We start from the raw sequence: 13,939 nt of genomic DNA, 5'->3' as shown, positions 1-13,939 counted from the left end.
TATTTTAACTCCTTGACACTGTACAGTAGATGAAGATATAGTGGAGTGTGGTCGGTATTTTAACTCCTCTACACTGTACAGTACATGAAGATATAGTGGAGTGTGGTCTGTATTTTAACTCCTCGACACTGTACAGTAGATGAAGATGTAATGGAGTGTGGTCTGTATTTTAACTCCTCTACACTGTACAGTAGATGAAGATGTAGTGGGGTGTGGTCTGTATTTTAACTCCTTGACACTGTACAGTTAGATGAAGATATAGTGGAGTGTGGTCTGTATTTTAACTCCTCGACACTGTACAGTAGATGATGTAGTGGGGTGTGGTCTGTATTTTAACTCCTTGACACTGTACAGTAGATGAAGATGTAGTGGAGTGTGGTCTGTATTTTAACTCCTCGACACTGTACAGTAGATGAAGATGTAGTGGGGTGTGGTCTGTATTTTAACTCCTTGACACTGTACAGTAGATGAAGATGTAGTGGAGTGTGGTCTGTATTTTAACTCCTCGACACTGTACAGTAGATGAAGATGTAGTGGGGTGTGGTCTGTATTTTAACTCCTTGACACTGTACAGTAGATGAAGATGTAGTGGAGTGTGGTCTGTATTTTAACTCCTCGACACTGTACAGTAGATGAAGATGCAGTGGGGTGTGGTCTGTATTTTAACTCCTTGACACTGTACAGTAGATGAAGATGTAGTGGAGTGTGGTCTGTATTTTAACTCCTCGACACTGTACAGTAGATGAAGATGTAGTGGAGTATGGTCTGTATTTTAACTCCTCTACACTGTACAGTAGATGAAGATGTTGTGGGGTGTGGTCTGTATTTTAACTCCTTGACACTGTACAGTAGATGAAGATGTTGTGGGGTGTGGTCTGTATTTTAACTCCTTGACACTGTACAGTAGATGAAGATGTAGTGGAGTCTGGTCTGTATTTTAACTCCTCTACACTGTACAGTAGATGAAGATGTTATGGGGTGTGGTCTGTATTTTAACTCCTCGACACTGTACAGTAGATGAAGATGTCGTGGGGTGTGGTCTGTATTTTAACTCCTCGACACTGTACAGTAGATGAAGATGTCGTGGGGTGTGGTCTGTATTTTAACTCCTCTACACTGTACAGTAGATGAAGATGTAGTGGGTGTGGTCTGTATTTTAACTCCTTGACACTGTACAGTAGATGAAGATATAGTGGAGTGTGGTCGTATTTTAACTCCTCTACACTGTACAGTACGATGAAGATAGTAGTGGGAGTGTGGTCTGTATTTTAACATCCTCGACACTGTACAGTAGATGAAGATGTAAGTGGAGTGTGGTCTGTATTTTAACTCCTCTACACTGTACAGTAGATGAAGATGTAGTGGAGTGTGGTCTGTATTTTAACTCCTTGACACTGTACAGTTGATGAAGATATAGTGGAGTGTGGTCTGTATTTTAACTCCTCGACACTGTACAGTAGATGAAGATGTAGTGGGGTGTGGTCTGTATTTTAACTCCTTGACACTGTACAGTAGATGAAGATGTAGTGGAGTGTGGTCTGTATTTTAACTCCTCGACACTGTACAGTAGATGAAGATGTAGTGGAGTGTGGTCTGTATTTTAACTCCTTGACACTGTACAGTAGATGAAGATGTAGTGGAGTGTGGTCTGTATTTTAACTCCTCGACACTGTACAGTAGATGAAGATGTAGTGGGGTGTGGTCTGTATTTTAACTCCTTGACACTGTACAGTAGATGAAGATGTAGTGGAGTGTGGTCTGTATTTTAACTCCTCGACACTGTACAGTAGATGAAGATGTAGTGGAGTCTGGTCTGTATTTTAACTCCTCTACACTGTACAGTAGATGAAGATGTTGTGGGGTGTGGTCTGTATTTTAACTCCTTGACACTGTACAGTAGATGAAGATGTAGTGGAGTCTGGTCTGTATTTTAACTCCTCTACACTGTACAGTAGATGAAGATGTTATGGGGTGTGGTCTGTATTTTAACTCCTTGACACTGTACAGTAGATGAAGATATAGTGGAGTGTGGTCTGTATTTTAACTCCTCGACACTGTACAGTAGATGAAGATGTCGTGGGGTGTGGTCTGTATTTTAACTCCTCTACACTGTACAGTAGATGAAGATGTTGTGGGTGTGGTCTGTATTTTAACTCCTTGACACTGTACAGTAGATGAAGATGTAGTGGAGTGTGGTCTGTATTTTAACTCCTCACACTGTACAGTAGATGAAGATGTAGTGGGGTGTGGTCTGTATTTTAACTCCTTGACACTGTACAGTAGATGAAGATGTAGTGGAGTGTTGTTCGTATTTTAACTCCTCGACACTGTACAGTAGATGAAGATGTAGTGGGGTGTGGTCTGTATTTTAACTCCTTGACACTGTACAGTAGATGAAGATGGTAGTGGAGTCTGGTCTGTATTTTAACTCCTCTACCACTGTACAGTAGATGAAGATGTTATGGGGTGTGGTGGTCTGTATTTTCACTCCTTGACACTGTACAGTAGATGAAGGATATAGTGGAGTGTGGTCTGTATATTAACTCCTCGACACTGCTACAGTAGACGAAGATGTCGTGGGGTGTGGTCTGTATTTTAACTCCTCTACACTGTACAGTAGATGAAGATGTTGTGGGGTGTGGTCTGTATTTTAAACTCCTTGACACTGTACAGTAGATGAAGATGTAGTGGAGTCCTGGTCTGTATTTTAACTCCTCTACACTGTACAGTAGATGAAGATGTTATGGGGTGTGGTCTGTATTTTAACTCCTTGACACTGTACAGTAGATGAAGATATAGTAGAGTGTGGTCTGTATTTTAACTCCTTGACACTGTACAGTAGATGAAGATGTTGTGAGGTGTGGTCTGTATTTTAACTCCTTGACACTGTACAGTAGATGAAGATGTAGTGGAGTCTGGTCTGTATTTTAACTCCTCTACACTGTACAGTAGATGAAGATGTAGTGGGGTGTGGTCTGTATTTTAACTCCTTGACACTGTACAGTAGATGAAGATGTAGTGGAGTCTGGTCTGTATTTTAACTCCTCTACACTGTACAGTAGATGAAGATGTAGTGGAGTGTGGTCTGTATTTTAACTCCTTGACACTGTACAGTTGATGAAGATATAGTGGAGTGTGGTCTGTATTTTAACTCCTCGACACTGTACAGTAGATGAAGATGTTGTGGGGTGTGGTCTGTATTTTAACTCCTTGACACTGTACAGTAGATGAAGATGTTGTGAGGTGTGGTCTGTATTTTAACTCCTTGACACTGTACAGTAGATGAAGATGTAGTGGAGTCTGGTCTGTATTTTAACTCCTCTACACTGTACAGTAGATGAAGATGTTATGGGGTGTGGTCTGTATTTTAACTCCTTGACACTGTACAGTAGATGAAGATGTAGTGGAGTCTGGTCTGTATTTTAACTCCTCTACACTGTACAGTAGATGAAGATGTAGTGGAGTGTGGTCTGTATTTTAACTCCTTGACACTGTACAGTAGATGAAGATGTAGTGGAGTCTGGTCTGTATTTTAACTCCTCTACACTGTACAGTAGATGAAGATGTTATGGGGTGTGGTCTGTATTTTCACTCCTTGACACTGTACAGTAGATGAAGATATAGTGGAGTGTGGTCTGTATATTAACTCCTCGACACTGTACAGTAGACGAAGATGTCGTGGGGTGTGGTCTGTATTTTAACTCCTCTACACTGTACAGTAGATGAAGATGTTGTGGGGTGTGGTCTGTATTTTAACTCCTTGACACTGTACAGTAGATGAAGATGTAGTGGAGTCTGGTCTGTATTTTAACTCCTCTACACTGTACAGTAGATGAAGATGTTATGGGGTGTGGTCTGTATTTTAACTCCTTGACACTGTACAGTAGATGAAGATATAGTAGAGTGTGGTCTGTATTTTAACTCCTTGACACTGTACAGTAGATGAAGATGTTGTGAGGTGTGGTCTGTATTTTAACTCCTTGACACTGTACAGTAGATGAAGATGTAGTGGAGTCTGGTCTGTATTTTAACTCCTCTACACTGTACAGTAGATGAAGATGTAGTGGGGTGTGGTCTGTATTTTAACTCCTTGACACTGTACAGTAGATGAAGATGTAGTGGAGTCTGGTCTGTATTTTAACTCCTCTACACTGTACAGTAGATGAAGATGTAGTGGAGTGTGGTCTGTATTTTAACTCCTTGACACTGTACAGTTGATGAAGATATAGTGGAGTGTGGTCTGTATTTTAACTCCTCGACACTGTACAGTAGATGAAGATGTTGTGGGGTGTGGTCTGTATTTTAACTCCTTGACACTGTACAGTAGATGAAGATGTTGTGAGGTGTGGTCTGTATTTTAACTCCTTGACACTGTACAGTAGATGAAGATGTAGTGGAGTCTGGTCTGTATTTTAACTCCTCTACACTGTACAGTAGATGAAGATGTTATGGGGTGTGGTCTGTATTTTAACTCCTTGACACTGTACAGTAGATGAAGATATAGTGGAGTGTGGTCTGTATTTTAACTCCTCGACACTGTACAGTAGATGAAGATGTCGTGGGGTGTGGTCTGTATTTTAACTCCTCTACACTGTACAGTAGATGAAGATGTAGTGGAGTGTGGTCTGTATTTTAACTCCTTGACACTGTACAGTTGATGAAGATGTAGTGGGGTGTGGTCTGTATTTTAACTCCTTGACACTGTACAGTAGATGAAGATGTAGTGGAGTGTGGTCTGTATTTTAACTCCTCGACACTGTACAGTAGATGAAGATGTCGTGGGGTGTGGTCTGTATTTTAACTCCTCTACACTGTACAGTAGATGAAGATGTTGTGGGGTGTGGTCTGTATTTTAACTCCTTGACACTGTACAGTAGATGAAGATGTAGTGGAGTCTGGTCTGTATTTTAACTCCTCTACACTGTACAGTAGATGAAGATGTTGTGGGGTGTGGTCTGTATTTTAACTCCTTGACACTGTACAGTAGATGAAGATATAGTGGAGTGTGGTCTGTATTTTAACTCCTCTACACTGTACAGTACATGAAGATATAGTGGAGTGTGGTCTGTATTTTAACTCCTCGACACTGTACAGTAGATGAAGATGTAATGGAGTGTGGTCTGTATTTTAACTCCTCTACACTGTACAGTAGATGAAGATGTAGTGGAGTGTGGTCTGTATTTTAACTCCTTGATACTGTACAGTTGATGAAGATATAGTGGAGTGTGGTCTGTATTTTAACTCCTCGACACTGTACAGTAGATGAAGATGTAGTGGGGTGTGGTCTGTATTTTAACTCCTCTACACTGTACAGTAGATGAAGATGTTGTGGGGTGTGGTCTGTATTTTAACTCCTTGACACTGTACAGTAGATGAAGATGTTGTGGGGTGTGGTCTGTATTTTAACTCCTCTACACTGTACAGTTGATGAAGATATAGTGGAGTGTGGTCTGTATTTTAACTCCTCGACACTGTACAGTAGATGAAGATGTAGTGGGGTGTGGTCTGTATTTTAACTCCTCTACACTGTACAGTAGATGAAGATGTAGTGGAGTCTGGTCTGTATTTTAACTCCTTGACACTGTACAGTAGATGAAGATGTTGTGGGGTGTGGTCGGTATTTTAACTCCTCTACACTGTACAGTAGATGAAGATGTTGTGGGGTGTGGTCTGTATTTTAACTCCTTGACACTGTACAGTAGATGAAGATGTAGTGGAGTCTGGTCTGTATTTTAACTCCTCTACACTGTACAGTAGATGAAGATGTTGTGGGGTGTGGTCTGTATTTTAACTCCTTGACACTGTACAGTAGATGAAGATGTAGTGGAGTCTGGTCTGTATTTTAACTCCTCTACACTGTACAGTAGATGAAGATGTAGTGGAGTCTGGTCTGTATTTTAACTCCTTGACACTGTACAATAGATGAAGATATAGTGGAGTGTGGTCTGAATTTTAACTCCTCGACACTGTACAGTAGATGAAGATGTCGTGGGGTGTGGTCTGTATTTTAACTCCTCTACACTGTACAGTAGATGAAGATGTTGTGGGGTGTGGTCTGTATTTTAACTCCTTGACACTGTACAGTAGATGAAGATATAGTGGAGTGTGGTCTGTATTTTAACTCCTCTACACTGTACAGTAGATGAAGATGTTGTGGGGTGTGGTCTGTATTTTAACTCCTTGACACTGTACAGTAGATGAAGATATAGTGGAGTGTGGTCTGTATTTTAACTCCTCTACACTGTACAGTAGATGAAGATGTAGCGGTGTGTGATCTGTATTTTAACTCCTCTACACTGTACAGTAGATGAAGATGTAGTGGAGTGTGGTCTGTATTTTAACTCCTCTACACTGTACAGTAGATGAAGATGTAGCGGTGTGTGGTCTTACTGTAGGCAGCCTGTCTGGGCGCAGGCACACTCCATGTACTGTCTGAGAGCCAGACGAAACTCTTCCAACTCCTCCTCCAACACACTCAGCTGTCTCTGGACTACCAGAATGTGCTGTGAGGGGCAAGGACGACAGGGTCTTTACTTTTTTTATGTAGCTTATGACAGGAAAGTTGGGAGCATAGCTTCAGAGGGAAACAGTTATGTAGAGGCAGACAGGAAGGAAGGACACAAGAAGTGGGCCAGGCCAGGACTAGAGTGAATAGTGACCACAGTCAGGTTGATAGCCAAAGCTCTGAATGCCAGGGCTGATAACCTATGGCATTAATGTTTAATATTTATATATCTATTATCTTTTTTATATTATAATGTTGCATTTGTTTACAATAACAAACCATGGTATTAAAGGCCCCTATAGTTTGGGTTATCATTAAGTAGAATAGTTTGTGCTAAACTCATGAGATATAAGTTACATGAGAATGAATGTGTTTTATTATAGGTCTTCAAAACCTATAATAAAAAGAAAGCATGCAGAAACTATAAATTGTATCTTTAAATAGCTCATTAAGGAATCATTTGCAAAACAGTTTTATGAGCAATTTATTTTTATAAAACATTTATTAAAGTAAGTGTATTAAATGTGTATGAAAATGCAGTGAAGAAGGATGGACCGTGCTGCAGGTGTCTGCAAGAAGCTGGTGGGTCACTTCTCTCACAGCTGGAAGGCCAGAAGTGCTCTTGAAAGAGCCCAGAAGGAACTCAATCTACCTTCACATTCCCTCATATCAGAATGCCAAACAAGATGGCGTTCCAGACAGAAGATGATCAGCAGGATACTAGAGCAGCAGAAGGCTTTAACTCAGGTCCTGTCTGAGGACACGAAGACACGGCATCTAATTCCAACCTGGCAAGATATGGATGTCCTGGAATCTGTCAGTAAGTCACTGGGCCCACTGCTGGACGTCACAGTCTCTCAGGGGAAGACTACTTTAGTGTCTCATATGTGAAGCCAGTTTTCACCACTTCAATGCTGCAATGCTGCTAAGAGGGAGACACAGACCTGACCAAGACCTTGAAAACTGAGATGTTGCACTACATCACTGAGAAATATAAAGTTGAAGCTACTCAGGAGCTGCTAGATGCGGCTTCTTGTTTGGACCCCCGGTTCAAGATGGACTTCATCAGTGAAGACAACAAGCCCCAAGTCAAGGCCAGAGAGGCATCAGAAATGAGAGAATGCCAGGAGACATCAAGCAGCAGCACTGAAGTGGAGCCTGAAGTTGCTGATAAGTCCCAGGCAAAGAAAGACAAGAAGTCCTTGGGAAGTTTCTTTAAACAGAGTGGAGCTGCAGCAAAGGGTGATTCCTCTCTGACCCACAAGGATGCTGTGGAAGCAGAATAAAGCAACTACCTGCTAACACCTTCCATAGACAAAGAGGAAGATCCACTTGCATGGTGGAAAACACAGAGTAAGCTTTCCACATCTCGCCAAGCTTGCTTGCAAGTATCTATCCACTCCCACTACAAGTTCCCCTTCAGAGAGGCTTTTCAGTACAAGTGGTAACATTGTCACTTTTCAAAGGTCATGTCTCAAGCCTGTAATGATGAATAGATTGGTATTCTTGGCCAAAAATCTTCAAGTTTGAGTGAGCAATGTATACATGCTTACAGTTAAGTTATTATATCTGAATATTTAGATTTACTATATTATTCTACAGTTGTGAGAAATACATTTTTTTTACTAGGTACTCTGTCTAGGAAGAAAACAGATTATTTACAATTGAAAAGTTACATTTAATCAGCATTTGTCTACCCATGATGATAAACACTGTTTTCCTTTGGCACTGTTGCTAAGAAAAGTTTGTGAAATACAATGGTTCTGTGTTGATATTTGCTATTCATTTTAAGTTCATTGGTATTTATTACAAGTTAGGTTCAACATACATTATTAATATCATAACTTGTTAGATCATTGACTTTAGCCTGAATTGATAGAGGAGTATTACATGAATACAATGGAACCATGGTGAATTAAACAGTGTATTAATTGATATAATAAATTAAACTACCCAAAATATGTCAAAAGGTAAAAAGTCATTTTCGGTTTCTTTAAAAAAATAAAAAATGTCAATGAAGATGCAGTTCCCTACAAAATCACCCCAATCATTCAAGAATAATTCATAATTCTCAAATAGAGCTTTTCAAGTAATCTGGTGAAGACATCCTGTATTTTTTCATATCGCAATATATATCGCAGAAAAAAAGAATATCGCAATGTCAGTTTTTTCTAATATCGTGCAGCACTAGTCCTGGTCAGTAAAATTGAATAGTGGTCCTGGTCAGTAATATTGAATAGTGGTCCTGGTCAGTAACAGTGAATAGTGGTCCTGGTCAGTAAAAGTGAATAGTGGTACTAGTCAGTAATATTGAATAGTGGTCCTGGTCAGTAATTGTGAATAGTGGTCCTGGTCAGTAACAGTGAATAGTGGTCCTGGTCAGTAGTTGTGAATAACGGCCCTGGTCCCAGCTATTACGTAGTGGGCTGGCTGTTAGCTTGTCCAGAGACACGTTTGTTTATAGAAATAAAAGGGGCTGATGGGTACAGGAAGTGAAAGCTTTCTCCCCTGGGTCCATGGTGACATCTGAGCTGGCTTTGTACTGATCACACGTAGCGCATGCATGCACACACACACACACGCATGCACACACACACGCATGCACACACACACACATGCACACACTGAAGCAGCTCTGTGTGGACCGAGTCCAAATGACCAAGTCCAAATAAAGTCCATCTGAACTGAAGTCTAAATAGACAGAGCGAAGAACTGAGTTCAGCCCCACTGTTTCCCAGACAACCGTCTGAGGCAGATTCTCAGTGTTCCATCTCTTTCAGGTATTTTTTCCCTGTCTGCCGCGATAACACACACACACACATGCACACTCATCAACACAGCAGCAGACGTAGGAAAGGTCCGGCAATCATAGACTAATGAATGACGAGTTACCGATTTGGCTGTGCCTTCCAGGATCTCCTCTTCGACGGGTTCCAGGCGAAGTTCCTGTGAGAATAAATACATTTTAAGTCACTATACAGGTGACTATTGGTCTATTATAATTCCGATGGTTTTGTCCAGGGTTGTATACCAACCTTCTTCTCCAGGCGATCGATGAGCTTCTGGAGTCGATTGACCTGGATCAGCCACTGGTTGTCCTCCTCGTACAGACCTGACAGAGAACCCTGTAGTTAGTGTGTGAGGAAACGGTTTGGGACACGCTCAGTGACTTTGATAAAGACAGCTTTTCTTTCAGTTTCAAAATTATTTTCAAAATGATTGAACTCATAGGGTCTCAAGACAAAATTTGTGTGAGACTGTGTCCCAATTAGCACCCTGTCGGGGCCACAAGCTAGTGATATGGTCATCCTGTCAGTGAGTCTCATCAGAATGAGTCCTTTTAGAGTGGTTCTCATCAGAATGAGTCCTATTAGAGTGGTTCTCATCAGAATGAGTCCTATTAGATTGAGTCATATCAGAATGACTCCTATTAGAGTGAGTCTCATCAGAATGAGTCCTTTTAGAGTGGTTCTCATCAGAATGAGTCCTATTAGAGTGAGTCTCATCAGAATGAGTCCTATTAGAGTGATTCTCATCAGAATGAGTCCTATTAGATTGAGTCTCATCAGAATGAGTCCTATTAGAGTGGGTCTCATCAGTATGAGTCCTATTAGAGTGAGCCTCATCAGAATGAGTCCTTTTAGAGTGGTTCTCATCAGAATGAGTCCTTTTAGAGTGGTTCTCATCAGAATGAGTCCTTTTAGAGTGGTTCTCATCAGAATGAGTCCTATTAGAGTGAGTCTCATCAGAATGAGTCCTATTAGAGTGAGTCTCATCCGAATGAGTCCTATTAGAGTGAGTCTCATCCGAATGAGTCATATTAGAGTGAGTCTCATCAGAATGAGTCCTTTTAGAGTGGTTCTCATCAGAATGAGTCCTATTAGAGTGGTTCTCATCAGAATGAGTCCTATTAGATTGAGTCATATCAGAATGACTCCTATTAGAGTGAGTCTCATCAGAATGAGTCCTTTTAGAGTGGTTCTCATCAGAATGAGTCCTATTAGAGTGAGTCTCATCAGAATGAGTCCTATTAGAGTGAGTCTCATCAGAATGAGTCCTATTAGAGTGATTCTCATCAGAATGAGTCCTATTAGATTGAGTCTCATCAGAATGAGTCCTATTAGAGTGGGTCTCATCAGTATGAGTCCTATTAGAGTGAGTCTCATCAGAATGAGTCCTTTTAGAGTGGTTCTCATCAGAATGAGTCCTTTTAGAGTGGTTCTCATCAGAATGAGTCATATTAGAGTGAGTCTCATCAGAATGAGTCATATTAGAGTGATTCACATCAGAATGAGTCCTATTAGAGTGAGTCTCATCAGAATGAGTCATATTAGAGTGATTTCTATCAGAATGAGTCCTATTAGAGTGATTCTCATCAGAATGAGTCCTATTAGAGTGAGTCTCATCAGAATGAGAATGAACAGAAGAAATGTCTATTGTCTGATATTATGGTAATTATACAAGGTTCCATCTAATCAGTAATCAACACAGTGTCTCTCACGGTTCTCTGAACCGGGATCTGCATATGTAAACGGATGTGTGTGTGTGTGTGTGTGTGGTTGTGTGTCGCTACCAGAGTTGACGAGGCTGAGAAGTGGGTTATTAGGAGACAGACTGTTGTTCCTCTGAAGTCGTCTACTGGATCGCCGGCCAGCCCACTGGATCGACAGTACCTCTGGCTTCACAGGGCCCTTCCTGGAGACACACACAGGGGTCAGTCATGTATGGGAATGACCCCCAACCTTTCCCCCGATACCACATGTATGAACGGGTACACACAAACGCACAGAGACAGACACAAAACAGTTACACACAGACACACGCACCCAATCAATGGGCTGGTGTACCTAATTAACTGACCTCTGTATAATTCCCTTAAGACATACCTGGCTGTGATTGCAAGGGTTACTTTCTGACAGAAAGCTGTGATCGGAGGGCTAAATAAACCTGCAGCGGAGAGACTCTTGGAACAAATGGATGTGTCCCGAAGGGCACCCTATTCCCTCTATAGTTGAGCCTGACTACCGGACTTGCCAAGGACCCATAGATTGAAGACATGGTGCCATTTGGAACGCAGGGACGGTCTCTTGGCTTCCTACCTCAGACAATCCAGCAGTGACAACAACACCTGTCAGATCAGCCCTTCCTTAGGCAGCCATACTGCTGGGATGTAATTGCACTGCAATTGGTTTCTGCTCTGTCACAGGGTTTCAGATTCAGCCATGCCTGAGATCTCAAACCACATAGAACTGAATCCTAGTACACCATCACAGAAAAATTGCAGAAACATTACAGAGACATTATGGAAATATTCAGGAACATTAGAGAAATATTACAGAGACATTACAGAAAGAGCATTAACTGTACCTTTACACTGAAGATGCCTTATGCAGCATTTTCCATTTCAAATATCCAATAATAACTCTTACATATCATTAACGTGAAAAAACAGTTTCTGGCAAAGTGTCAGGACTGACACTACCCCACTGCCATGGTTGAGAGCAAAACATAGAAGGCCGGGACGTTCATAGGCATGTACATCCTTGAAGGTGTGTGAAGTGTAGACCAATGACAAGCTTTGTTTGGGTACGTGTAGGCCTACATCGTGCGCTCCAGAAACAAAAATATACCGAAGAAACGCGAACCTCAAAGCACAAAGTAAAACAAGTGTGAATTTGGATTTGGCATTTATTATATTACATGGCAAGAGCTGAAGTCTGTATGAACGGTGTTGCAGAGATGGCTACTTTTCTACTTGACAAGGTTACATTAGATACCTAATTTAGATTTAGTCTAGGAAAGCCATGTGCAAGTTACTAGATTAATGATGATGGAGAAACAATTTTTCGACATAGAAAATCATTCAATGTTTTATTTGTATGAGAGCAGAAATGTTTTAGGAAAGTCTTTGGTCGAGACGATAAGCTAACTTTAGCTAGCTAAGTTGTGTCTGATCAAGCAGACTCCTTGATTCCATATAGCTGCTGGAAAATAGTTACAATCTGGTGTTCTCTGCAAAAGCTAAAAAGAAAAACTAACATGCATTCTAGGTTGTTTGACCAAACCTAATACATAAGCAACTATTGCTTGGAAAAGCAATTACATTGCCTCTTAGCTAGATTTAGCCTTGTGCAAACTGGTCAAAACGCGAATATTATTGTTCCAGCTAGCGCCATCTTGCACGATTATGGTTTCATGTTTGTTAGCTAGACATCGAGTCTCTGAAATATGGCAATGCAGCTAACGCAATAGATAGCCCAACTGATTGGTTTAGCAGTTTAATTTGTTTATTGAGTGTTTCGTAGTATTGGAAAGGATCCATTAACTTTGAACCCAAAGTCAAAGATCAAAGTTCAAATTAAAGTTTATTAATCAAATGCACCGAATAACGTACAGCGTCATCCTGCACAATGAAATTCTTCTGACATGGCACACGGTACGTAGTAAGAATGAAGAAATATGTATAACAAATATGCCAAAAAATAGAGCATATATATATATATATATATATATATATATATATATATATATATATATTAAAAAATATAAACTAGCAGCAGTTTTAAAAATAGTAGGGAATATGAAAAATATGGGTAGAAGTATTGAATATTATAGGTACAATTAGTACAATATGAGTATACTATGCCTATGAATGTTACATACAAAAGAATACTCTAATGTACATTGAATGTACATGGAAAGACATCACAACATCTGCAATGTTAATGTGTGATCAGTATGATCATGGATCCGTGTTGCTGATTGAAGAGCTTTATGGGCTCAGGGTCGGTGAGTCTGGAGGCGCGTGCCCCAATGCTCCGTTAGAGTCTACCAGACGGCAGCAGTGTGAACAGACTATAGCCTGAGTGGCTGTGATCTATGATGTTGTTCCGTGCTTTCCTAAGGCATTGTGTATGGTAGATGCCTTGCACAGAGGGGGGATGGCGGCGATGACACGCTCGTTTTCACAGCCGGGTTCGCTTGCCTGGACCAAGTGAGCTCATCTTTGATGAACACACCGAGAAACGTGAAGTCGGACCCATCTAAAATGAAGGTTTGTGTTCATTGTTCCAACATCGTTGCTTTGAGTTGACACTGCTTCAGGCCAGTCAGTATGCTCATAGTCATGAGAATGTCAGATTATAACAGAGTTATACAACCCATATTCAACTGACTGCCGATAGGTGGCATAAAAACATTCATAGTGCACCTTAAAGTATTCCTACATATGTTAGCAGCCAGGTAAACAGGTACACCCTATATTGCAGCCAGCACGGATGTGTTCCTAATTAGTCTGTTTCTTTTATTAGACCGATGGAATTACAGTTATTTAATAATGGTTGCTATAATGTGTCCACTATGGCCCAGGTGATGCCGGATAATATAAACATATTAATATGGTGTTTATAGTTAGAAACACACTGCTTGTTCACA

The 13,939-nt window shown here is 40.8% G+C and overlaps 1 protein-coding gene across 1 annotated transcript in view; it reads right to left on the bottom strand.

Annotated features, from left to right (window-relative positions):
* Nucleotides 1–13,939, bottom strand: part of necab1 (N-terminal EF-hand calcium binding protein 1) — a 37,635-nt gene that overhangs the window by 5,724 nt on the left and 17,972 nt on the right. The window contains exons 7-10 of the mRNA XM_013135444.3: nucleotides 11,079–11,200; nucleotides 9,541–9,617; nucleotides 9,398–9,451; nucleotides 6,391–6,503 (exon numbers count right to left, since the gene is read on the bottom strand). Coding sequence (XP_012990898.1) covers nucleotides 6,391–6,503; nucleotides 9,398–9,451; nucleotides 9,541–9,617; nucleotides 11,079–11,200 — 366 coding nt within the window. The remainder of the gene's footprint in view (nucleotides 1–6,390; nucleotides 6,504–9,397; nucleotides 9,452–9,540; nucleotides 9,618–11,078; nucleotides 11,201–13,939) is intronic.

This window comes from Esox lucius, chromosome 10 (genome assembly GCF_011004845.1).
Source record: "Esox lucius isolate fEsoLuc1 chromosome 10, fEsoLuc1.pri, whole genome shotgun sequence".
NCBI lineage: Eukaryota > Metazoa > Chordata > Actinopteri > Esociformes > Esocidae > Esox > Esox lucius.
Note: the sequence above shows the minus strand (reverse complement) of the source record. Positions and strands in the feature narration are given on the sequence as shown.